This window comes from Hydractinia symbiolongicarpus, chromosome 3 (genome assembly GCF_029227915.1).
Source record: "Hydractinia symbiolongicarpus strain clone_291-10 chromosome 3, HSymV2.1, whole genome shotgun sequence".
NCBI lineage: Eukaryota > Metazoa > Cnidaria > Hydrozoa > Anthoathecata > Hydractiniidae > Hydractinia > Hydractinia symbiolongicarpus.
The window spans coordinates 3,864,417-3,891,628 of NC_079877.1; the positions used below are offsets into that span (position 1 = coordinate 3,864,417).

The window sequence follows — 27,212 nt, forward strand, 5'->3', positions numbered from 1 at the left end:
GCAGGATAGGTTCTGCTTGGAAAAAGTTTAGAGAGTTACTTCCTTTATTGACTACCAGAGTCCTGTCAATTGAGGTAAAAGGTAGGTTGTATGAGGCCTGTGTAAGAAGTGTTATGTTGTACGGTAGTGAGACATGGGCAGTGAAGCAGGAAGATCTTGACCGTTTAGAAAGGAATGATATGAGAATGGTTAGGTGGATGTGTCATGCCAGTCTGAGAGACAGAAAGAGTTCAGATGAGCTAAGAAGCAGGCTAAGTCTCCGTAGAATTAAAGATGTTATCCAGATAAGAAGATTGAATTGGCTGGGGCACTTGGAAAGAATGGAGGAGGATAATTGGGTAAGAAAGTGTAGAGACTTAATAGTTCCTGGGGCAAAGCCCAGAGGCAGACCGAGAAAGACTTGGCAGGAGGTTATAAGGACAGACTTGATAGAGAGGAAGTTGAGTTTAAATCTAACACAGTCTAGATCAGATTGGAAGAGGGTCATTAATATACCCGGTCCAACCCATGCTAGCATGGAAAACAGACGTTAAGCCAAGAATGATGATGATGATGATGATGATTTTATATCCCTACTGTGTTGAATCCAGGTCGGAAACGTAATTCGGAGTTTCAGCAGTGCTTTTTATTTCTGTGTATAACATATTTTTAGAAATAGAATGTCAACAGCTCACTTTAAATTTAAAATTTGCAGTGCAATGTCTTCTTTTTAATTTCATCTTTCTTTTTTCAGTAACCTCGATAATATATCTGACTACATACAAAATTTTAAAGCTTCATCATAACTCTGAGTAATGACAATTTCATTATACACCTACTTCCTCTGAAATAGCATTATTAAAATGGTGCCACTATTGCTAATTTATCTAGCTATAATTTATATACTCAATTGTCAAATTTTAGTCCATTTCCAATATATTCAAACATACATAACTTTTGAATTTTTTATCGTAGAGAGTTGAGTGACCTCTCATTTTTTTGTCTCACTGAACTCTTTTCAATAACGGACCTTCGAAAAAAATTTTGGGCCCCTTTAGCCGCTAACCGGGCCTGAAAAGAATTTTTGAAGGCCCAAAGCCTTGTTTTAATAGCATTGTTAAAACTTCATTTTTTTTGCGTGGAATAGCTAATAAAAAGGCATCAATCTACACTTGATAGTAGTTTATAACCTCAACAATGTTTCCATGAGAAGAAATGCACAGAAAAAGACCTCTCTTCACAAAATTCTAGCACCTTTTTTTTCCTGCTACACAAATGCCAGAGTCAAAGAGCTTTTACCGCCAAAATGTAAACAACGGAATTCATCTATGATAAACTTCCTGCTTATGTAGTTAATTTCCGATACGAAAGTAATCACCTATTTTTGTGAATTAGACCGTTGGTGGTTTGTTTGGGTAAGACCACCGTCGAAAATATGTTTGGTTAGCGTCATTTCTAATTACAAAAGTGAGTCGGTCAGTCAGTCGCATAAAAATTTTTCCCAAAAAATTACAAAAATACTATATTCGCAGCCATATTTTGTTATTCAATTTAAATGTACGCCAGCTGTATTTTTAACCTCTGTTTCAAGTTCGATTTTTGTCAGTCAATGTCGCTTCCATGGTTTTCGCTTGTAATGCCGTATAAATGCAAAGCAAAAAAAAAATATAGCACTGAGTAGCGCAGCGTAGTCCCCTATCGAAATAATTCGGAGGACGGCTGAAAAGGTAAATGGTAGATTTTGTTGCGTGTCAAAGATTGTTCGTGGATTGTTTGGTTTATTTTTTACAAATATACCAACTCCCCAACTCGACTTTAGCCTTTCAAAGTGAGTCGGTCGGGTGACGCTAATTAATTATATCTTTAAGGGTGGCCTAAAGAGAAAAGATGTTTTAATTTCTTGACATTTAAAATCTTGGCTAGCTATATCCGAGATGCAAAAAAGGAAGTAAAGGTAAAAAAAAAGAATATTACTTATGCCCCTGTTTCCAACACGAACTAAGATTCCAGGCGAAACAGCAGATAGTGCAGCAGTTGCTTGTTGAGCAAGTTGCACAGCTTTCTGCGCCATCTTGAATAAAAACGAGTAAACTTGTGCAGCGCGAGAGCAGTTCTGTAGACAATCTGCCGTGTAAGGCCTGGATTTACTACAAGAAAATCTCTGTGTTTACTACAAAAGTATTTTTATCGCATTGTAGCGAGTTTTAAAATTTTAACAGCTAAAGTAATAATGAAAAATAAAACAAAAAAACGGATTTAAATTTAAGCATTTAAAAATTCAAAAGATATCAGACGACACTATATGCGTACAACAAATGATGCCAGGAAACTCGCATAATGAAGATGTAGCCTTAGTTACCCGCGTAATTAACAATAGAACCCGCGTTTTAAAAGCCTCTAGCGTGCACAACACACGTGCATCAACATTCTAGCCAGCTTTGTTTGAAGAAGTTGCCTATAAGAATTGGAGACACAATTTGTCTTTTTAATTCTCATTGTACGCAAAATGGGTAGACCTGGTAAGATAATTTTATGTTATTTATTTTCTTTTGTTTTCTTAACTCTCTGTAAACCAATGCGTAAAATCTTTCATAGTATATCCTGATGCGATTGGAAAAAATTAAGGCCAAACCAGGCCTGAAGTTGATACTCTACGGTGGATCAGTAGTTCTCTCAGGTTGTGGGTTTGATCCCTAGCTACAGCAGGCTATTTTCACCTGGCCATCCCGATTTAAAACGATATGACCAGCTTGTTTGCATATGGGACAGACTATTAGATAGATAGATATATAGATAGACAGTCAGGGTAAGCACTTAATTAGGCGACGGTAGGCTAATTAGCGCATGCCACCTATTTAGGCGACTCATTGTAGCCTAGTTAGGCCATATGTAACCTAGTTAAGACATTACAATATTTAATGGCTTTTCACACATTCCTAAGAAAAAATCTTTGTCCACAATGGATAGTCTACGCTCCCATGATTCCAAAATTGTCACTGGTGCCTTGAGTTAAGTGTCGCCTATTATTTAGGTGACGTTTTTGTCCGCCATATTTATTTTTTCCCTGCAGCGTGACGAGGGTGCCGATAAGCCGCATCCGCCTTAAAAAGTGGGGGCGAATTCGGCGTTTTAAAAAAAATTCAGGTATTTGCCCGAAAAACCCCGCATAGTCCCGAACAATGCACAAAAAAAAAAGATTCACCATAAATGACTCTGGAAGAATTATTTAAAAAAGTATAAAAATTAAAATGAACTAACTATATGGTAGCTAAGTTCTTAAAAGAACTATTTTTTATGGTTTTTGATAAGATTTACTTGATAAATAACTTATATATAAACTTTATTACCTCCTTTCTCTTCAAGCGCGTTCTTTCAACTGTCGTCCGCCATGTTTATGTTACAAAGTGTTGCATTTCGGAAATGTTCCGGGCGAGTTCGAGTGTGTTCGGGAAAGTGCGGGCAGTTTTAGCGGACAACCGTCAATTTAATTCGAAAAGTCGCCTGAACTCGCCCTTATATATGCGGATACGTTTGCGGCTTATCGACACCCTCTTGCGGCGTGAATGGCTGAAATCCATTATTTAAAACAACAAATTGCCACACGAGGTTTGGGTCATAAGTTACCAATGTGCGATGCAAATAAGACGACAATTAGTCAAACTTATCTGCAAAGTGGACATATTTGATTCACATAAAAATTGTAGTGATTTTGACGTATTTACAACAGAAAGTTTTCGTTCGCCTAGTTAGACTATGGGTAGTCTAATTAAACTACATCGCGTCGCCTAACTAAACGACTCGACTAATTAGGTCATGCTGCCTAATTAGGTGTTTACCCTGACTGATAGATGTGCATGTTTTACATGGCTAGCCTCACAAATATCGAGGGATATACCCTATCTATTATTTTTGGGAGGGGCCATGGCTTAGATGGAGGTTTCTAGAGTATTTAATGCTCATTTTGAGCTACACAGACCCAATACACCTTTACAATAATTCAATTGTACATGCGTTCCTACGGCTCTCCATCATTTTACAATATTGGAAAAAAGGAGTTAAAATCGTGTTTTATGAGAGTTTGTTAGAGACAAAAGCGTATTTTCTCCAGTTTTTTAATTTCCGTCGCATCAATTTCAAATTTTCAGGAAACATTATTAATAATAAGATACACTTATGTGTACTTTTCATTAAAAACAAAACGCTGATAGAAAAGTTATCACAAAAAACGTGTTTTCTCCTTAATAAACTCTTATAAAATTGTGATGTTTACCTCTCTGATTGCTTAATAAGCTGCGATGGAGTGTTAGTTTTTCCCGAATTATCGTAAAGGTGTATAAGGCCTGCGTTCTACTAGACATCTCCCGGCAACATCCAACGGTCCAAAAAGTGTTCATCTTCCCAATTTCCCTCACATGGTTTGCTTCAACCCGGGACTATGGTAACATTCACTCGCAAATGTTGAATCCCCATCAAGAGGAATTGAACCCCGGTCTCCTGCACAAAGTAACAAAAGCTATAACCACTAATCTACGGAGCCACAATTTATAATTTGGTTAGTGAAGCTAAACTGTTTATTGAACTTTTTGCCTTTAGATTAAATGGCTCAGTCTTAAACTGACTGTCACCCATTTGTCCAAGATTGGGCAGAACAATTCCACTGGTTGATATACTTTCACCTTCATACTTTGCTACACTATCCAAGAACTTTTTTTATTACTGAAGCAACAGATCACAAAAACTGGTCTAAAAACAAATTTCTCATGTATTTCTAGGGATCATCCTCAAACAAATATTTTTCAGACATGCAAACATTAGGAATGTAAAAATATTTTATGGTTATGCTCTGAAAATGCATGTTTATTGGACAAAAAAAATTTCCTTGTGAGCTTTGTTTTGAAAATTTATAGCACCAGATTGGAGTACAATGTTGCTTATAGACAATATTTTGACAGGTTAGAACAACATTTCCAATTATTCTATCCCAGAGGTTAAGAATACACAATGAACTGTGAATTTATTGTTACAGTTAATCAGCAAGTGGTAAAAGTAAAATCAGGAGAGGTGGTATCCTCCTCCACAATGCCTACTGCTTTTAGAAAAGAAAAAAAAAGAGAAAGAAAGCTTTCTACCTCTGATAAATTGGAGCACTAAAATAGTGAGGGCTTCGTTGTTTACACTATTTTGCTTCAGCGTTTTGTTATGTTGCTGATATTTGCTAGAAAATTTAAATTTTCTTTGTTTTCTGTCTCTTCTCCATTCAACAATAAAGGTTAAGTTAGTTTATACATAAATAACAGACAAGTTATACCCCTTATTTGTTACCCTTTAAATGACACTAAGATTTTTGTCTCGACTATTTGCCCATCCATTATTCTCTTAACAATTCAATGTCCCCTAAAAATAAATGTTCTTGCACACATATTCTTGTAGAATTAGCCAGGCTAAATTTCTGATTTTATTTTAGAAATTCCTTGCGGTTTTTTAGTGTGTCAATTTTATACATATTTGCATCATGTTAATTTTTTTTATAGGTTTTGGTGGTGGTGGACGTGGTGGTGGAAGAGGAGGCAGAGGTGGTTTTGGTGGCCGTGGCGGTGGAGGAAGAGGAGGTGGTGGTGGAAGAGGTATGTAAAATACATAAAAGTAAAATCTTAAAGCCTATTTTCAATGTTACACTGGAATTTTTTATGCATGTTACTGTTGAACTGAGTAATAAAATAGACAGTGTTTTCTCTTTTCTGTTGTTTCTTTGTCTTGCTATTTTGTTAAATCCTACTTAAAAAAATATTATAGGTGGTGGTTTTGGTGGACGAGGTAGAGGTGGTGGTCGTGGTGGTGGACGGGGAGGTAGGAAAATTCTGTCGTGTTTTCATGCAACATTTTTCATTTCATCTTGGTATTAAGAATTTTTAGAAGTTTTGATTTTCATTTTATTTTAAGGAATGAGAGGTGGAAGAAAAACAGTTGTTGAACCACATCGTCATGAAGGTTCGTGGTAATTTTCAATTGACTAAAATTTAAATTATTTTTTTTAATTCAGACACATCGTCATCTTTCTATTTTTAGTCCAGAATTTCAGATTTATTTGTACCTTACTACTTTTCCATTTTATAGGTGTATTCATTGCCAGAGGGAAAGAGGATGCGTTGGTTACGTTAAATTTGATACCTGGCAACACGGTGTATGGAGAAAAGAAAGTTTCCATAGATGTATGTTGCACCATTAAAGTGCTTTTTTGTGTGTGTCCACCTTAATATGCTGAAATGGAGATTTCGAGAAAGTTTTTTTATTAATAGGGAGAAGAAGGGGCTGCCAAAACTGAATACAGAGTCTGGAATCCATTTCGTTCAAAATTAGCAGCAGCTATATTAGGCGGTGTTGATAAAATTCACATGAAACCTGGTGCTAAAGTACTGTATTTGGGAGCAGCTTCTGGAACCACTGTGTCACATGTCTCAGACATAGTCGGACCTGTAAGTGTCTTACCTATTCTTTTTATTAGTACAGCTAAGGTTAATAAATTAAAAAATATTTATATTTTTTCCCTAACTTTTAGGAAGGTCTTGTGTATGCTGTAGAGTTTTCACATCGTTCTGGACGTGACTTGTTAAATGTGGCCAAACAAAGGACAAATATTATTCCAATTATCGAAGATGCTCGGCATCCTCATAAATATAGAATGTTAGTTGGTAAGTCGAATGTGTTTGTGCGTAATCAATTTGGTTTTTCGAAGTTTTAGGTAATTGTGGGGTATACAGTTCATTCATTTCTGTTGAATTGAAATAGATCATTGTTGTTGTTGTTAAAAACCTGATTGAAACCACCTTTCTTGTAGGTATGGTAGATACAATATTTGCTGATGTTGCTCAACCAGATCAAGCTCGTATTGTTGCTATCAACGCGCACAACTTTTTAAAGAATGGTGGACATTTTGTTATATCTATCAAGGTAAACAAAAATTTTTGTGATGTATACCAAAGCTTCGAACGAGGATGTTTAAATTTTTACGTATTACGATGAATTGTACAAATAATACGGTTTGGGGTTACTGCAACTTGATCTACTGTCAAGGATACCTAGCATGTCTTTGCATCATACGAAACTAAGATGTTATTGTGAAAATAAGAAGGTATATTGTGTTAATCATTTTTGTTCTGTTTTTACCTCAGGCAAACTGCATTGATTCTACTGCTGCACCGGCTGCAGTATTCGCAGGAGAAGTAAAGAAATTGCAATCTGAGAAACTAAAACCGCAAGAACAACTCACATTGGAACCTTACGAAAGAGACCACGCAGTCGTTGTTGGAACATACAGGTAAAAACAGATGATTCTAGAAATACCTTTGTTATGCATTGGAAGTAATGACAAAGATTTATGCTGTGACGCATCGATTAAGGTTGCGATCTGGAATGTCAAACTTCCACCGTAGATAAAAATGTTATGGATGCTAACTTCAGCTGTTTTTTCTCTTTATTTAGAGCCCCACCAAAGAAGAAGGATTGATGCATAGCATAGCATTGAATGAATGATTTATTTCGAACTACCCACGTGTTTGCGCTACGTGGATCATTCGACGTTTTGATAATACGAAATGATTGACCAAGTTGGAGGATACAACGACATAGATGGAACAATTTTTTACCGTTTGAAAAACTACATTGAACATGCAAGGGCGTGCAAAATTTTCTCCGTACTGTAGATAGTATATCTCTGCTTCTCATTTTTTGCTCTAAGCGTAATAAGGTGTTTGTATATTCTCTGATTCGATTATTTGTTTATGAAAATGTTTCTTAAAATTTCCATTTATCTTGAAAACAGGTTTTCGTGGTTTGTGTTTATATCTTTTAGTCATTTTACTTATTTTTAAAAAAGCGATTGTATAATTTTGGAAACGATATTTGAATACCAGTCGAAAATAAATATACAAAAACAAGAAGTATATTTTAACTCAGTAAAACTCAGGACAATCCGCAAGTCGACGTTTTTAAAATATTTTTTCATAAAACTAATTTGTAGTGTTTTGTAACATTCAGACAATTCCTGTCATCACATTGTATTTCATTTTTTGTATAGAGAAATATTAGTGGGATCTTAAGTCTTCGGTACTCGCGGGAAAAAAATGTGAGAAAATAAACTTAGATAATTTGCAAGTACATTTCTCAAACGGCAGAAATTTCTGCAGGTCAATATTTTCTGATAAAGAAAGGTCTGAAAACTCTAAGAAAATTCTCGGATTTTACATTTTGGAAAAAGATTTCTTCTTAACGTCGTATTAAGACAGCTAAGAAGCAAAGAACGCTGGCTAATTTAGACTCTAGTTCTGTTGATATAATTTCAGTTAGTTGCTGACTAAACAAGACCAGGTAAAAATCACGATTTTCGTTTAAGAGTCCATGTGGATAAGCAAAATTTTAAAATTATTGAAGGTTGCTTAATTTCATGTCGCCTATTTGGTGGCGTATGTTTCTTGGGTGGTATGACACGGACTACTGAGTTTTGTCTCCATTTACGACAAAATTTAGCGTACTGACCAAAAAACAGGCCGCTTAATGAAACGGTCACATAAAAGTATTGTGTTTTTTGCCGTTAACAGTTTTCGGCAGACATTTTTTCCAAAATTTCGCATGGTGCCCAAAAAAAACGCATCCTGCTGGATATGCTATGTTTCAGATGTAAGTAAATAAACAGAAATACTTGATGTAACTGAAATTGATGCATATATTTGAAAAATATATATTTCTCCTTTTCAATTCAGGCAGAATGGGCGAAGAAAAGGAATAAATTTTCGCAAGGGATTTAAATTCGCGAATGGCTAAACACTATTATATAATTTGCAGGTTTACCATTTTTGTTCTATCACAATTTTACAACTAAATACTGGAAGACGCCTTCATCAACCTCAATGTCTGTGTCCTAACTTAATTTATCGGAGGAATCGTCAACTCTTTCATTAACGTAGTAACTGACTGCTGACTCTCGTATTTTACACCTGGCATAATTACAACACACGAATTTTTTTGACAAAAATTTTGCGAGATTTTATTTTCGCGAATGGCGTCAGTGGCAATTAAAGCATTCGGTAGAAAGACAAAAAAATCGCGATATTTAATTTTAGTGAAAATATATTCCATTGGAGTAGTGAAACTGGGTAGACTTTATGTTGTTCTATCAGTTGGATGAAATTAAGCTGGGGAAGCATTTTGTTTTAACCTAGAAACTCAATTTTGCTAGTGAACTGCACTGCAGACTAGCGCATAAATATAGGAACGTCATTAGAATGTTGTTTTCTTTAATTTTCCATAGAAGCTGTGGCGGACTTTTTTGATAGTTAAATCGACCGTAAAATGCCAAATAATTGAGTTTTTTATTACTATGTATACAATGGACCCTATCTTGAACTCTCAAGGGACCGGAAAAATATCTTCCAGGTAAGAAGAAAAAAGTTTAAAAGTCACAATAATAGATGGAAAAAACGAATTCAGGATGTTTGCATTTTAGATTTTAACAACCGCAAGCTTGTCCAAAAGATTCCCTAGCATTAAACTGTAAAGGTTACTAAAGGCGGGAATATAACGCGAAAAACAAACATATTCAGAAAAATTCTAAACTTTTCTATCGTAATGTATGTTTAGAAAGAATTTAAATAAAAGTTTATTTCACGTGTTGCTAAAGTTTACGATTTACCAACTGAACGGTCAAATTTTCTTGTCTTGAAAAAAAGATCAAAAGAAAACCGACGTCTAGTAAAAATTTAAATACACTGAAATGCATCCAAAATGGGTGGTTACGTTTATATTTCATTTGATGCATGCTTTGATCACATTGCGCATAGTTAACTGTATCAACCAACAAGAGGCTTATTTGCGCATGATAAACTGTTAGCCAACAAGGACACTATCACTCGACTGCTGTGTAAGCTCACAAGGTAAAGTGATACTTTTTTAACAATTCAGTTTCTCACATACCAAAAGAACGCCACATAAAAGTCATTGCAAAGTGCGGTGCATAGTGTGTACTTGGTACATATTTTATAAGAATAAATTTATAAGAACAAAGAGACTGGAATGGGTAAAATAAAAATAATTGAAATTTTACTGATATTCCATTTTTTAATGGGGAAATACATCTTTCAAAGCTGAAATTTTCGCTAGAATGATTGTTGTGATTTCGGAAAAAATTGTATGCAGATTAGATTTTGTAGATTTTGCTGAAAGAAACATTCGCTGAAAGAAACTTTCGCGGTAAAAAAATCACTTCGAAATTTTGGAAATTAACTTTAAAGTGTTTTCACAGATTCCAGAGTTAGACCTCGCGGAAGTAAGTTTTCGCAAAATTTAATAGTAAATTATTAATTAGACTATATTTTTGACTAAAAGTTACCGATGTGTTTTATTTTCCTCGCAAGAATAAATTTTGGCGTTTTTTTTCGAAATTTTGTGGTTGAGCATCTTTGACGTGCTTCGTGGAAAAAAAGGTTAAATCACCGCGAAAATTTCTTCTCTAAAAGCAATTAGCTCTCATGTATGAATTTACCATCAAAGATTGTACCTCCATACTCAATTCTCACCGTAGCGTAAGTGTTTTCAGTGCGCGCTTTAAAAGTTTCTTCCTCTCATCTTTAGATTATCAACGACACCGATATGGCTATTGGTGGTATTGTAGCTATGGGTGTAGTGTGTGCTGTGTGTTGTACCTGGTTCTTATGGGTGTGGTCAAATGAGGTGAAGCGAAAGTACAAATACAATTAAAAATAAGACTAAAAATTTCAGAGTTAAATAAATAACGAAATAAATAACAGACTGGTAACTAACACATTGCAAATAAACTAAAAGTACTCATTCTTGTTATAAAAGAATAAAAGAAGCTAATGTGTACAGAGGATTTTTTTTACCCCATCGGGAGATTAACTCTCCCTTTTTCTACCCCAAAGTAGATTTTTAGCAAGGGGCTCTTGAGTTTACAAGCTTACTTTTCCATCTTTTTAAATCTTGCGAGTAAAGTTCAAAAACCACACCAAGACAGTGGTCATGTTGAATGGCTGGTGACTTTCGACGTTTTAAGGGACTACGAAATTCAATAAGCTCAATCCCTGCACATCCCGAAGAATGGCGTGCCCAGACAATATTGCGCTCAGGTTTTTTGAAGACAGAAGTTTGCTGCTATGACTCTTCAACATTGTGTAAGGGGGGAGAGGTAAAAAGAACAGTACTTCTGTATTTATTGACTTTTCTGCCACTAATGGTAAGTTTTTGTGTTTGTCCCAACTACTTTTGGCAACAATTGTAGTTTAAAAAGTTTGAACTTAATTTTATTAGAAAACTTGAGTTAGAAGCAAGGTAAGTGGAATAAATTATGATAATCAATATATATATGTGGAATTTTTCTGTCATTTTCAGTTATATTCGGATGCCTAATTGATATTTAAGATAATTTAAGATGTTGTTTCTGCCCTCAGTGATCATAACATTTTCCACTGCCATTAGCTCGACATTCTTGGAAGTCACTCAAGTTAAAAACCGTTTTTCAGCCCCCCATAAGTAACTCGCTCCTTTTGGACGTTTTTATTATTATGGCGCCGCGTGTATTTATATACGTAACAAAAAATGTAGTACGGACTTGTTTCAAATGGTCTGGCGTTGACTAAGGTATGGGGTAAGATAATGTAACGAATTTTCTACCGCACTTCTTTATCAATTAGCCAGCGCTTCTACTACATTAACGGCACTAAATTTAGGATGTCAAATCCACATTTCGCCGGTAAGAGTTTTTGCGCATAGTATCCTAAGAAACATTTCGTTACTCAATTTCAGCGATTTACTCAAAATCCTCGTAAATTGGCATGTAAACCAAACTAAGCTCCATTAAGATATTTCTCATGAAAAGTATTTCAGATTTGAAAGCATATTTCTTCGCATTATTTTACATACATATATATATTAATATAAATAATAATCATAATAATATCTAAAAATATAGTCTAAAAATAAAATAAAATAAAAATATACAACACACTTTCCATAATAAAATTAATATTTTGTATAATAAATATATTTTAAACTTAAAATTTCATTGGTGTTCTACATAACTCGGTTGTCGTTAATTTTAAAGCGCAGTTTGTCACAAATGATGCAAGCCAAACACAAAATTTTATAAGGAGGGCGAGCCTCATTTTTAGAGGACACAACATCCTTTATGGACTCTTAGAAATATTTCCTAAGCAACGAAAGAATTTGATTTAAAAAAAGGTTAATTCTGACTACACAATAAATATAGTTAACAGTGGAATGTGTGGACGCTATTTATTTAGTACAACTAAATGTTTCTGACGCACTGTTTCAACAACGGTTTCAGAAAAAAGATTAATACAGGCATAAAACAAACTCAAGTCAACATGCCCATACAACACGAACGAATGGGGAAAAAAGGAAAAGCATATGCACAGCATTGCACTGTAAAAGGGAAGAAAGAAGAATTTCAAAATTTCCCAAACCTTAGGGGAAACTGCTCCTACAGGATGGAGATCTGTCGCAGAACAGCGCCTTAATTTCTAGCACACGATGTATCATTCTATGTAGAAATGTAATTTCAAACACTTTTTATACAAAAATGTTTTTTTTGCTTAAATTGTTTCTTCATCGTTGTCATTGAAATCATACTCCATAGCAGGCAGTAACAAAAAGCACAAGATTACCAAAATAAATAAGCACTATTATGGAGCTAATACTTTTTAAAAAAAGTGTGTTTAATTTTTACGTAAAGAAATCTGTTGCACAATGCATAAATATCAGTGGTGTTATCATTTAAAACGTACAACCTCCAAGGTAGCCACATCTTTTCATTTGTTGCGTCTGTCAAATAATAGCAAATGCTAAACACTTTCAGTTTTACCTTGAAAATCAGGTAACCATTGTTGCACTTTTTTTCGCAAATCATTTTTACGCTTCTCTCTTACACGTTCTTCTTTTACCAAGCTTACAAAATTAACCAATGTATGGAAATACAGCTTTGTTATACGTCTAAAAACAAAGCAAAATACGCTCATTAATGTTTAGAACAAGGAATGACCGAAGAAAAAATTAATGGAACCTTTTTGAAAAAAAAAACATAATCAGTTTCTTTATACTGAAAGTTAATGTAAAACTGTATGTTAAAATCTTTCATAACTTACGCTTGATTATGTTCATCTGCTGAACTTTCTTTCGCCCACATTAAAATACGTTCATCTGTCACATAATCTTGCCATGCATTAAAAGCATGTTTTTTTATCCGTTGGATATTATGTTTTCTTGCTATCTTGTTCAACATTTGCAGGTTGAATCTTACCTAGAATAAACATACAGTTGCATGGAAAAACACTGAAAGATTTTTCACAGTTTTAAGCTCGAGATATAAGAGATGTGCAACGGATTTTAGAAAGAATTGTTGATGCCGATATACGGTAACTGTTGATATTTAACAAGAAAAAGAAGATTTTACAGGCCACACTAACGGTCGTTACCGGGTTATGGGTTCAACGTCTATATACCACATGCATATGTTTTTATAATTCAAGGGAATTTGCTTCAAGCTCACCTCCCAGTATTTGTTCTGCTAACTAACATTGCAAAAACCAGAAATTCAAATTTAGTCACTTCTTCTTTGCCATATTGAGAAAGCTTTTCGTTCAAATTAACTTATTCAGATTTAATCTAAATTTGGCACCCGTATATTGCTCAGGAGTGGGCTAGCTATATGAAAGGATTAAGTGATAAGATTTTGCAGCCGGTATACCTCATTAATGATTTAAGTTTTCAGCAACTTAATTTTAGGCAGAGTAACAAATCTTAAATACTCTTCGATACTAATGTTATACATGCGTTTTGAGATTACCTTGTTTTAAGGTTGGAGGTAAACTGTAATAGACGACCTTCCAATGAAGAAGGTATTGCCTACATAGTAAAATACATACATTCGTAACCTGTTCGTATATATGTTCCAGCCACTTAAATAACATTATAAAGCGTTCTGAGATTAACTTGTTGGATGTAAACTTTAATAGAAGGCAATCCAATGTAAATGGCATACATTCGTTACCTGACTGAACTGACACCTTACAATCCATTGTTTAGTTCGCATACAACAGTAATGTGTTACAACATGGTTATCAATTGAAATACCCAATTAGGCGACGGCAAACACAAATACTCTCAAGACCAACCTAAGTACATGTTAACAACAAGAGAGAAATTCTAACCTTTTGCCATGACCTTAAACTTCTTCTTAACAAGATCTTCTCGTAACAATGGTCGGCCTTATTTTTCTTTTCAGTCACATCTTCTTTTGTGTTTGTGTACCATGACACGAATACTATTTTAAGTAACCTTCCGCTGCAGTATTTATTACTTATTTCTAAATTTAACTGTACTACTTGAATTAATCGCGTTAGTGGTTCCAAGCCATATTTTCGCAACAAAAAGTTCTGGTAATGAGTGGTTGCGAGATTTGTTTTGATGCGAGCTTGTTCTTGTCTTAACTGCTTTTCTTTTTCTTTCTAAAAATAGAATTCTTTAAAAATAGAAAGGCGATATGCAGATTTAAGTTTCGTGGAATCGCAGTTCGTGTTGATTCATAACAACAAATTAAACTAACAAGCAAAACTCACAACTAAACCACTAACCGTATAAACTTTATTAATGATTGCAGTTGTAAATTTTTTTATAATAATTTAACGTTCCACAAAAAATTTTAACCAGGAAAAAGAAAATGGAAAAGTCTTTCATAGTGTAAATAATAATTATATTTTTCATCATTTTTTTTTTGAAGAAGTGATAAAATTATTTCAACACAACAATATCTCAATATCTTAAGAAACCAACATCATCTCACCTGTATTTCCCACCTGTATTGCTTCTCAACAAATCAACATCGTCTCACCTGTATTTCCAACCTGCACTGCTTCCCAACAAACCAACATCATCTCACCCGTATTTCCAACCTGCATTGCTTCTCAACAAATCAACCTCGTCTCACCTGTATTTGCAACCTGCATTGCTTCTCAACAAACCAACAACATCTCACCCGTATTTCCAACCTGCATTGCTTCTCAACAAATCAACATCGTTTCACCTGTATTTCCAACCTGTGTTGCTTCTCAACAAAACAACATCTCACCTGTATTTCCAACCCGCGTTGCTCCTCAACAAAACAACAACTTACCTGTATTTCCAACCTGCGTTGCTCCTCAACAAAACAACATCTCACCTGTATTTCCAACCTGCGTTGCTCTTTCCGTTGCTTTATTCTTTCTTCCTTCTCTAACTCCTCCTTTCGTAATCTCTCCTCTTCACGTTTGCGTAATACATTCTATCAAAATAAAAACAAATTAGTATTCACTTCATTCAACATTAAAACTTTTTTTTTGCCGAGGTATTTAATTCATTGTTGAACCAAATAAAAATTTGTCTCGGGGTCACAAAAAGGATTAACCCCTAAATGGTTTCAGGGAAAGATGCAAGGACTTTTTGTCATTGGCAGTGGAGGACGTTAAACTATTCTTTAATTTAAAACATTTTTAAAAGTCTCCAGCACCTTAATTTGGATAGTTTTTTAAACTAAGCAATGAACGGTGAACATTTTTAAAGTTTTTGAGTTTAAAGGGTATCCTGTTATCCTTAAGCACATCAAAAATTGACTAAAGGAAAGACACTCACGATATAAAGACATCATAATATACATTGTGAAAATAAATAAATAAATACAAGCTGAAAAGTGGTGATATTAAAGAAAGGTAATGCAAACTAACTAATTTTTCTTCTTCTTTTTTTCTTTTCTGTTCTTCCAGCTGTGCTTTTCTTTCCCTTCTTTGACTTTCACGTTCCTCCATAGCTTAGAAAAGAAGTTCGGTTAATATTGAGATTTGTTCAAAAGCTTTAGTCGCTCGTTTTTTATTAGCTATCAACATTCAGTTAAATGTGATGTTTAGCTGACTACATACACCACTCCCACAATGCATTTTTTTAACATTTTAACGTTTATTTCATATTGGTAAATTTTTAATTTAATTTAGTTGTTTAAATTTAATAACGATTGAGGGAGTTCAAATAATGCTTCACTTTGGAATTTTTTCAGTACTGAATACGACACAAAATAAACATTACCTAAATGTAAAGGTTTTGTTGTTTGTTTCTGTGATCGGACTTGAAAGTGCTTAATGGGAACTGTTACAACTGACTCTGCTGGGTCACTTCTGGTGGGGTTCGCATCATGTAAGACATCATTCTTTGCACCAATAGAATGTTTGATCAGTGGTGCAGAAAAAGGGTTTGCTATGTTATGTTGTATCATGTAATTCTCAGTCACCACAGACTTGGTCTTCTTAGTATATACAGAATTCTGTCTCGTGATATTTTCAACATCTTTACATGGCATTTTATTATGTTGGTGCACTTCTTCATTTCTCTTTTCTTTGTGTTTTTGGAAATGAGATTTACCTGTTGGTATTTTTTGTGTCTTGTTACGGAGATGTGTCTGATAAAGCTGCTGGTCATTTACCTTTTTAAAAAATAAAAACATGAAAGCTGGTTTGTTTTTAGCAAAGAAATTATGGAAAGGATACCTAAACTCTGTAAAACAACAAAATAAATATTGCTTAACACCAAACACTGGGTTGTTCTTTTTAAAATTTCATGAATTATAAAAGTTCTTTGCTTTTAAAAGTTCTTTTTATTTTCCTGCTACTACCATACCAAACATTTAATTTGGTAGTACTGAATACGATACAACATAAACATTACACAAATGTAGAGGTTTTCTTATTTTTTTGTGATATGACTTGAGGGTACCTTTAAGAACTGGTACAACTGACTCTGCTGAGTCACTTCTGGTAGGAAAAAGGGTATGTTTGGTGGAAAAGGGGTATGTTTGGTGGAAAAGGGGTATCTTTGGTGAAAAAAGGGTTTCTTTGGTGGGTATCTTTGATGGAAAAGGGGTATCTTTGGTGGAAAAAGGGTACCTTTCGTGGCAAAAGGGTACCCAGGGGCGGATCCAACATTTTTAACATGTCAGTCACATTTTTGGCGAAGCAAAAAAAAGCGCAGCAATTTGCTGCGCCCAAAACAGCTGGGGTCATGGGGGGCGCTGTAAGCCCCACCATAGCGAGTCCGGAAACTTTCGCTATTTTAAGCCTCTACGCATTATAAACGGCCTAAATAATGTCCAAATTATTAGCTTTGTTAGAGACTTTTTTTGGTCTAAGTTTTGAATGGACAAGAAAATAACAGACCATCTTTTAAAGGGTTTCAAAAAAGTGTATGAAAATTAAAAACAACAGTTTAAATTCAAATATTTTAAGACTGTTTCACCCAATATCAGGGCTCGTCAGCATGTCTAGGAAATGCCTAATAACGTAATGTTAGCTATTCCAGACATGTTAGCTATTCATGACATGGACAGTCTGCTATATGCTAAAGTAGGCTTAACTAGGAGAAGCTGAATTGTTTTAACCAGAATTACAAAAATGGTTGGCTTTAAAATTATCATCACATCCTTCATCAACACCTTGCAGACAAAACAGAATATGAGCTTGAGCATAAGTATTTTTAGCATTTAATGATGTAAGTACAGGTTCAACTTTGCACTTTGCACCACAGTTAAGAAAATAGGAAATTTGGTTTTTGGTTTTTGATGTACAGTCTGGAGGCACAGCATAATTTTTCTTACCACTGGGAAATTAAAGTATTTGGCTAAAGGTGGCAAAAATTTTCTGTGTTCAGAGTACTAACCATGCTATCGCAACTAGTCTACCTAGTTAAACCTCAGGTTAAAAGAAGAACCCTAATGATGGAATGTTGCAGCACGTCAACCAGTGTATTGTCACCAACATGTAGCTAGGACATGTAGCTGTACAAACAAATCTCCAGTGACTTTAAGAGCTAAAAATAATTATCCCAGGAAATAAGTAAATTGTCGAAACTAACTGCTGTATTATACAACATGTTGGATGTAGCACTACAGAATAAAACATATATGCACCCTTTTGGTTGGTCACTGCCTATTCTGCAAAATGTGTTTGCTCAAATATTATTCAATTGATAGCATAATAAAGGACAAACATAAATTTTATCACTTAAACCGTAGTCGTAATCATGATTAAGCTTTTGCACCAATATAATTTAAGTTGAACATTCCGGTACTTTACAATTTCTTTGGACTGGTTAAAAAATTTGGGCTTAAACTAGTTTTATCAATTCCTATCTGACTTATTTCAACTAGAAAAATTGCTTTTAATGGTTTTTGCACTTGTATCTGTGTTAAAAGAGATATGCTGTAAAAAATGCCTTATCGGCGTCCCCAAAAATGCCTTAATTAAAAAACTTAAGAACTACAATGATAGGTCAATGTATATTGGGCTCTCTTTCATCAATCTGGTCTAAAACTATACCATATCAAGTTTTAAGCCATTGTTTTAATTTTTGCACAACTTATTGGACTTTTACCATTAGCGAAAAGTATGCTTTTTTATACTACCCACTCATAAAATTGCCACTTTGACTAATTAGTTAGGAATTATTTTTTTTTTTTTTAAATTCACAGACTTGTACTAATATCAAAATTCCTCAGATGATATATCCTAGTAGTAAGCTATTAACATCTGCAGGAAGTTATTATCAGTCTACGTGTGCTATGGGCCTATTTCGTGAAAATTAAAAATTAAGTATAAAAAGGATTTTTCATATGAAAGTTAGATCCTGCATGCTTTTATTAGCTAGCTATATATTACAAGTGTTTAAGATAACAAGAATAATAAAGCATTATCTTCTTAACATAAAGCAATTGCAGAACTCTGTAAGTTTTTGGTCAACAACAACAACTTTAAAAAATAACCCACTCTGCATTGAAATTTCTAGCTAGCTAGCTAGCTACATATGTTTCAATATCTATAGCTACGCAACTGTAATTATATTTTTGACATAAAGACTTGATTTATTGTAATAACTTTACGTATCTTTCTTGCACATTTGAAAATTATTGTATCTCATTCCAGCACACATGGTGAGTCATCATGCCTGGTTACTTATTAGCCTTGCATGCTTTCGTTTGGTCCGAAAAGCTATTGATTGCTTTCATTTGGTCTGAAAAGTCATTGATTGCTTTCGTTTGGTCCGAAAAAACCCTCCTAATTGCTTTCGTTTGGTCCGAAATTCAAATTACCAACATCAGTTACAAAAAATTCAATGATTATTGCAAAATACATGCTGTGTCACATTTTGAATGCCGTAAATATGGGTCAAAGTCGTCAGTTTTTTGTAAACCAATCAGAATACCTTATTTCGGCCGTCAAGCCAATCACATTGCATGAAAATTCTTCGGATGTCAGTCGCTTTTTGCCGTATCCATCAACTCAGTCACACAAGAGAAAGGTCCGTAAAATAAAGGTCAATGGTCGCAGGGACTGCAGGATCACAGTACCCTATTATTTTTTACGATTCTTAGTAAAAATTATGTCAGTCGCGCGATGGCGCTGACATACACTGGATCCGCCCCTGGTATCTTTGGTGGAAAGGGTATCTTTGGTGAAAAAGGGCATTTTTGGTGGAAAAAGGGTATTTCTAAACCTTGCAACTTCCTGGTGTTTTCCCTATCTGATTACAATTTAGATTGACCTTTTTTCACTTCAAAAAAAACAGCAATGAATATAAACATTATGAGCAACCATTTCATTTTACATGTAATATTTCTACATACCTTTTCGTTGGTAAGAACAATTTTTTCATCTGATGAAGCATTACATTCTTTCTTGTCTTTCCACAGTAATCCTTTCGAAGCTGCTTCAAGAAACATGGCCATCTTCTTTGCTTTCTTTTCATGTTCAGCAAGTAGAATTTTTTTCTCAACTTGATAGCGTGCATATTTTAACCATGATATAAAACAAGTATGAAGCAGTTTTTTATTGCTGTATTTAATAGCCATTTGTTCTTTCCTAAAAATTGAGAATAGAGGGGCTAAGAAAAAAGTGGCTTTTAGTATTTTAAAAAAATTTAATAAAACACACACTCTTCTTTTTGAGTTATGTGATAATACAAGTTTGCATTCAGGCATAGCCGTAAGAATTGTGGACATGCCTCAAGGGTTAATCCATGAAATTACTTTTCAGGAAACGAGAAAATCAATTTGTTTATCTCAAACAGTTAATATTTTAAAGTGAACCTACAAGATCTAGAACTGTTACTACCACATTTTTTCCTATCCATCACTACAAGAAATAACACAGTTTCCACCTGGGTCTAAATTGACCTGTATCAGCCCCTATGCCTATACTACATTTTTTTAATTTCAACAAACATAAAAAAGACAAAACAAAAGAAAATACCTGTATTTTTCTTTTAAGCTTTGTTCAATAGTTCTTGCCTCCTCGCAAGAACGCACACAAGTAACATAAGCCTTCCATGCGTTCCAAGCTTTAAGTTTACACTTCCAATCTGCAACAGCACGTGCCTTTCCCACTTTTATTCTTGTTTCGAGAACCAGATTATACCACAAAGAAAAGTGCTTGTGTAATATCTAAAAAGAATTAACGTTAAACACAATGTTTTATTGCGCTAAAAAAAAAAAGATATTGCTAAAATATTCTTTACATAGGTTGAATAATTTTATTAAAAATAATTTTCACAATTTTATTACATTGGCTCGCCTTTAAAAAAGGTTTGAGTGAAACTTTAGTAGCTATGCCAGTGTGAATTCTTCTTTTTGTGAGTGATGCATTCAGTCATCCAAAAAGCTCATTTACATACTACACAGATCCATTTGAAAATAAATTTAACACATAAATAACAACAGCATGCAGCTATAATATCAAGCACATTGTACCAAATAGCCAGATGTGTACATATGGCTAAATACCGTTTGAAAATGTTCCGTCAAATCAGTTGCTTAAAATAACCTTTTTACGAAAAGTCCTGGCATGTTATGAACGTTTTTAAAGTAAGACATACTTGCATATTTTGTTTAAGCTCTTCGAGTGACTTTTTCTCAGCTTCATACTCTACATGCAAACGCATCTGTTCTTCAGCTTCTTTTCTCCTTACACTTTCGGTTTTTCTGTGTTCTTTCTTTCTACGTAATTCTTTCTGCATCTGAAGTTTAGCTTCATCAAGAATCTTCTTTTTTCTGAGAAAGTAAGCAGTAAAAAATAAGAAAAAAAAACTATTTAATCTAATCCAGCCATATACCTGAAAGTTAAGAGAATATTACCGTTCAGATTCTTCAAATCGTTTCCTTTTCTCATCTTCCAGTTCTTTTCTTATCCTAACCATTTCTAACTTAATTGCTTTTTCTTCCGCTTTCTCTTTTAGTTTCTTTTGTTTTTCTTCTTCTGCTACTTTAGCCCTGGCTTTTTGCTCTATTTCTTTTTGAGTGGATAGTTCTAACTTTTTTGCAGCAACTTTACTTTTTCTTTCAGCACCTTTTATTTTCACCTAAATTAAATAAGTCCTTTAAAAACTGTTTGTGTTTTAAGTAGTAACTATAACCTCTGAGTCCTTTCCCTCCCTTCCACCTGCAAACCTAGACTCCTGTTTAATTCAGTTCCCACTTAAGTTATAACTCCCTCATCCAAACCAATTATGTCACAAACAATTTGAGTAAACAATAAGAAGTAAAGATACACTGCTCAAAATTTAAATTTTTTTATATTTACTAAAAAATACCTGTTGATGTCTTAAATTCATCTTTGGTACTGGATCTTTTAACCTTCTTACAAGTGGCTTCATCCCAAGGTCGATGTTTTTTACAACCTCTTTATTCATCATCCCTCGTAGAACTTCTTGGACTACTAAGCTGTCATCAATATCATCGTTATCTATATTTTCAACTTCCAATAAGTAGTTGGTATAATCTTGTGCAGCTAAAATAACAGAAACTTATAATTGTTACATTTTGAAACTACTGACACTAATGAAATCTATAAGACAAAGTCGAAAACAAGGGCTTTTAAAATGATTCAAATCATTATATGATCTTTAAACTTGGTTTCACACAAATTCACATCATATATATACAAATATATCTAAACAAGGTATCGTGACTATAAGAAAGAGTGTTGTTAGTAAGATTTTAAGAAAAATATTTCTGATTTTCGTTGATTTCTCAGCTAAATTTAAATAATTTCTTTCACTTTCCTGAAGTTTTACAAAGTTTCATAATTGTGATTGAAAGTACTACAACCTTTACAGTAAGATTGGAATCCACGAAAAAAGGAAAGTTTACTAATTTTTCGATTGGCTTATTTTTTAATCCAGATTTTAAGTTCTTAGACCTTTCTGTTTGACAGCAGCTTTATTCTCTAAATTAAAATCTCCCCAGATAAGTCAAATTAAAGAGTAAATCAAAAAAAAAATTACCTGAAGCAGCCTCAGGAAAAAAAATTGGTTTTGGGATTTCTTCTTCTTCTTCATGATTTGTGTCTATATCTAAGAAAGTGTTTCGAAAATCTGTCAGGTAGTCTACTTTGTTTTTGTTACCACCATGTAAATATGTGTCAGCATCCAACATTAATCTTTTATTAGACGACCAACTTTCCTTTTTGTGTTCTAACTCATGCTGCATATTTGGAAACGTTTTCTCTTGCAACCACCCATCTAATAACTCCTGTGCTACAACAAACACGAAAAAAACAGTATAAGCCATTGACAAACAAAATTAAGTAGGTTGTTCAATATTATTTTTGAGAGGGGTACAGCTAAGAAACAGTTAACAATGCAAAAAATATGATGAAATAAGTTCTGCCCTGTGCTGAATACACCTTAACAGGTCAAGAAACTTGCTACATATACATTTCACACAACCTATTTTTTTACGTTATACAGACATTCGGGACAGTTTACATTTTGCTTTATACACTTGAATTTTCACTGTTTGGCACGAGCCATACAAAACCAAGAATTTTTTTCTTTTTCACAAACACTAACCTTCATACAAGGCTTCATCATCTGGAACAAATTCTCCTAAATGATCTGTTTCGAAAATATCTGAACCATATGCCTCAAGTGCAGCACGTTCAGAAGCATCTTGAACTTTCTAACAAAAAAGAGAGAAAAAAATTATATCATATTATAGATGCAAAAAGTGTGCAACCGCATAATGAAATAAACAAAACAAAAATACAACCACTAACTTTTATCCAGTCCTTCATTTTATCTTTCTTTCCTTTTCTTCCCATTTCCTTAAAAATGTAATGACTATATATTTTAACCCTTGTGGTCTGTGTGAAAGGGGTAGTTGTAAGTATGGAGCAAATATTCCACAGGCTTTACAGTTATGTGTTAATAAAATACACATCAATTGCCTTTATTTCAGACATGTTCCCAAAGAACTAAAATACATGCAGGGCATTTTTAACACCACTTATTAATACATTGTTCATTTACATGTCAGGGCATGATATAATCACTGAAAAAACCCTAATCAATTCTATGTTTTCTTTTTTTGTTTTTAATGACTATAGACTACTGCCCCAATGTAACTTTACATGTGCGCGATAGTTATCACCTTCGCATGAGCTTTCAGTATCCTCAGAACTTTCGTTGTTATTGTTAACCTATTGTTAAATACATGAGCTATTTTTGCATGTTGAAAACAATATAATTCATGTCTTGTTCCCGAAATTTAATTAGCTCAAGTGAACCGTGTGTCTCCCATTGTTGTATTTAATTGCTGGAGTTCTCAAGAGATCAACGGGAGAAAAAAAAATTAACAAAGATGTAAGTATCTATTTTTTATACTCATGAACGGTTATGTTAAACCATTCGTTTATAAATGTTATGTATTCTCTGATGCTTGTCTTTTACCGAAGTGTGCGTGTAATTTTATTTCTCTTCACACAAAACGCTATTTCGCACATATAATATACCTAACTCTTAAATAATCGCACAAACATTTCCCTATAAAAGTTACAATTTGCCTCCGTGAAATGAAAACAAACGAAATATAAACATTGTTTTAATGTTCAGATGCTTGACCTATGAACAAAAAGCGGAGTTAGAAATGCTTTTATAGATCGCACATTAAAAATTTAAGAACGAAAAGCGGCGATGAGAAATCTTCCTTAGATCGCATTTAAAAAACTTAAGAATGAAGAAAGGAAATAGAAAATATATTTTTGATCGCATTTCAAAAGTTTAGGAAAGAAAAGCGGCGATAGAAATGCTTTTTTAGATTGAGTTTTAAAAATTTAAGAACAAGGAGCGGCAATAGAAAAGCTTTTTTAGATCGCATCGCAAAAACGAAATGTTCTCACAATGAGTGTTTAGATCTCTCAATAACGTCAAAAGTTAGATTTTTAGAAGTTTTAAAAGTAGCAGCATTATGTTTTTTAAATATTAAGTGTTATGTTTGTTCTTTTTTCTAGAATAACATATTTCAATAGCCTTCTCAATCTTTAACACGTTTAAACAATAACATGCATGTTACATGTGACAACAAAAGGATTCATCAAATCTTATTGGTTATGACTCGCATAGGACGATAACAAAGAAAGCAATTAAGTTCATGTGTAAACAAAAGAGATATGAACGTTCTTTATGTACACCTGAGATCGTGACATGAGGTCGTAAAACTCGTGTACATGTAAAGTTACATACAGGCGGTACTGTATGTTTAACTCTCTTTGATCTGAATAAGAACATACTATGGACTATGTTAGGAAGTATAAACTGTTGTTTTTGTTGATCTTTTAAGAAAAATCATTACTATCTAGTTAGTAAAACATTATAGAAAATAGCATAACACTTAAATTTTGACATTAGTAAAAAAACTTTTGACTTATTTTTTTAAAAAAAACTTTGAAAATTTAACATTAATCAATTTTTCTTCTAGAAATTTACTCAACAAAATAAGAGAAAATGAACAACCTTACCATTGGATTTGTTTTTCTTTTCCATTTAAACAGATCGGCATGATGATTCGCCATCTCAGTTTGTTTACGTCAGTTTTTCTTGCTAAAAATAAAAATTTAGTACACAAAAGTTTTTCCTTATTTTAAAAATCTCAACAAGGCAAAATCAATAGAGGGTACAAATAATATTCATATTTTGTTACATTTAATTTAGAAATACAACTTAGAGGAAATACAAAAATGCTGTGTCTGAAACAATTTACTTAAACTTCTAAAAAATAAATAAAAAATAAAAAAAATAGTTTTAATGGTTAATAGTTTAAGATTATATTATATATATTATATATAAACCTAGTCACTAATTAGCACAAAAATGTATCGTTTTCAAATGAAATATATATTTTTCAACAGAATATGAACACAAGGCTTTTTTATTAAATGTATTCCATGAAAGATCAGAAACTTCAATGCTGATGTTTACTTAACAATGCTTTACCCCATGTAGTGAACAAAACTGTTTTTTTACCTTGACTTGGAGATTATTTAAAATAAAATCAATAGAAAAGTTATTTTAATTTACACATTATTTGGTTCATAAGAGTCGAGGGGTAAGACTGAGAAAGTTGCTAGCTCAGACACTAAGTGTCCCAAACACAAGAAATAAGTCTTATTTCTTGTGTTTGGGACACTTGTCTCTTGTTTAAAAAAAAATAATGACACTGAAAAAAGGCAACCACATGCCACTGCATTCCATAAAATTGAGAGAATGCATGAGAACAATGGTACTTTAAATTCTTAGTTTCCTATTGTTTCTTTCCAGTTTCCATATTAACTTTGATCACTTTTCCAGCTAAAAGGCTGGCTGTTGTAAAATATGCTTGTTTGGTTGTAAACAGACAACCTTGCTAAAATTCTTTATTAAGATATCAATAAATTAGGATGAAACAAAAGCAAACAAAAAGAAATGGTAAGTAAATCTCCTCACTTTATGGCAACTATGATAATTAGGCACTCATTTATTTATTAAAATGTTTGGCCAGAGTTAATTGCATAATTTTTGGCATCCAAACAAAGGAAAGTACACAAAGTGAAAGAACTATGGAGATAAATAACGAAACAACTAAATATTTGAACAAAAGGAGCACCATAAAAGGAAGACAACGGTGAGGCAAAGCTGTCTTTGAAAACAAAAAAGATGCATAAGATGCATAAACTATCTCGCTTTTATAAAGGTGCAACTGCAATACATTCACAATAGTGACATACACTATTCTTTTGTTTAATTTACATTTGGGAAAACCAAACTGGTGTATGCTACTAAGTCTGTGACCACAAACCATGTTAGGTCTTTATGATCAGTTGCTAAAAGAACATTTTTGGACACAATAAAAATTTAAGACGTCTAGATGTAGTCACTAAGTTTGCGCACATTTAAAACAGTTTTGGACACAATAAAAATTTAAGACGTCTAGATGTAGTCACTAAGTTTGCGCACATTTGAAACAGTTAAATGGGGCAACCAGTATATTTATCAAAAAATAATTTTTTGAGGAAACAAATTCAAAAATGTGATGGTTTAGGTACAAACACTTTTTTTATAAGAATAACGAAAATAAAAAAAATTCATTAATTTACTTCTCTATTGTTTTTCATTTATCTCAATTTTTCTAAACAATAGGCCTATTTTTAATCTAAAATACCAACAAACAAACCAGATTCTTATAAAAGTGTGATACATTATAACCAAAATAAACAAAGAGGCAGCAATGGTTATCCGGACGAGTGCTAAGGGTTGCTAAAAAAAGCAAATTGAGGAAAACAGTTGGGTAAGAAAGCTTTAAATAAAGTGAGAATAGTGTACAACTACATACTTTTTGTTTTATAAGAACATGCATTATAAGAATATGAGGCTAGAATTTTTGATTAAACACAATAGGTCTACTGTTTAAACAACAGAAATGAGAATTGATGACTAGCCTGGTAAGAAATTTGGTACATACATAAAGCATGTTATAGATTTCAAACTAAATATATACGGCGAGTTGATTTACTTTGTCTATGGTATAAAGCTAAGGTATTAAGAATGGTAGCTATGAAATTTAAGACTTTAATGTTACCTAGTCAATGACCTGAACATTGTGTTCAGTATTTTGAGGAAAAAATTACCACTTTATGCTAGAGAAGTGTTAATGCATATGATAATCCATATGTCAGACACCATGATCATTTATCAACGCGAACATAATTCCCCATTGCCAAGGTATACTTTGTTACAATTAGGTAAAAATACCTTTTGCAAAACCAAAGTAATGTTAATGTATACTTTCAGAAGATCGTAGTCCATTCATGGCAACTTTTGCACTA

At 33.4% G+C, this 27,212-nt stretch overlaps 2 protein-coding genes across 3 annotated transcripts; one reads left to right on the top strand and one right to left on the bottom strand.

Moving 5' to 3' along the window:
- The first annotated feature begins 2,382 nt into the window (after window positions 1-2,382).
- On the top strand, window positions 2,383-8,069 carry LOC130635523 (rRNA 2'-O-methyltransferase fibrillarin-like). The gene is made up of 10 exons (XM_057444876.1): window positions 2,383-2,498; window positions 5,511-5,603; window positions 5,773-5,826; window positions 5,920-5,967; window positions 6,094-6,188; window positions 6,276-6,452; window positions 6,536-6,668; window positions 6,815-6,927; window positions 7,149-7,294; window positions 7,459-8,069. Exons 1-10 carry the CDS (start codon window positions 2,486-2,488, stop codon window positions 7,481-7,483), a joined length of 897 nt encoding a protein of 298 aa, XP_057300859.1. The 5' UTR covers window positions 2,383-2,485; the 3' UTR covers window positions 7,484-8,069.
- A 3,843-nt stretch (window positions 8,070-11,912) lies between these two features.
- Window positions 11,913-27,157, bottom strand: LOC130635520 (coiled-coil domain-containing protein 191-like). 2 transcript variants are annotated; one of them, XM_057444873.1, is made up of 16 exons: window positions 27,139-27,157; window positions 24,870-24,951; window positions 23,130-23,177; window positions 22,924-23,032; window positions 22,357-22,608; window positions 21,664-21,860; window positions 21,209-21,432; window positions 20,950-21,124; window positions 20,328-20,518; window positions 19,703-19,937; window positions 16,117-16,510; window positions 15,762-15,844; window positions 15,176-15,322; window positions 14,214-14,510; window positions 13,149-13,303; window positions 11,913-12,996 (listed from the first exon to the last, which is right to left on the bottom strand). In XM_057444873.1, the coding sequence occupies exons 2-16, from the start codon at window positions 24,921-24,923 to the stop codon at window positions 12,849-12,851; spliced, it is 2,709 nt and encodes a 902-aa protein (XP_057300856.1). In that variant the 5' UTR covers window positions 24,924-24,951; window positions 27,139-27,157; the 3' UTR covers window positions 11,913-12,848. The 2 variants fall into 2 exon arrangements, with proteins under 2 accessions (XP_057300856.1, XP_057300857.1); XM_057444874.1 differs by lacking the exon at window positions 27,139-27,157 and having other exon boundaries at window positions 11,940-12,996; window positions 15,221-15,322; window positions 24,870-24,979.
- Window positions 27,158-27,212: the final 55 nt, after the last annotated feature.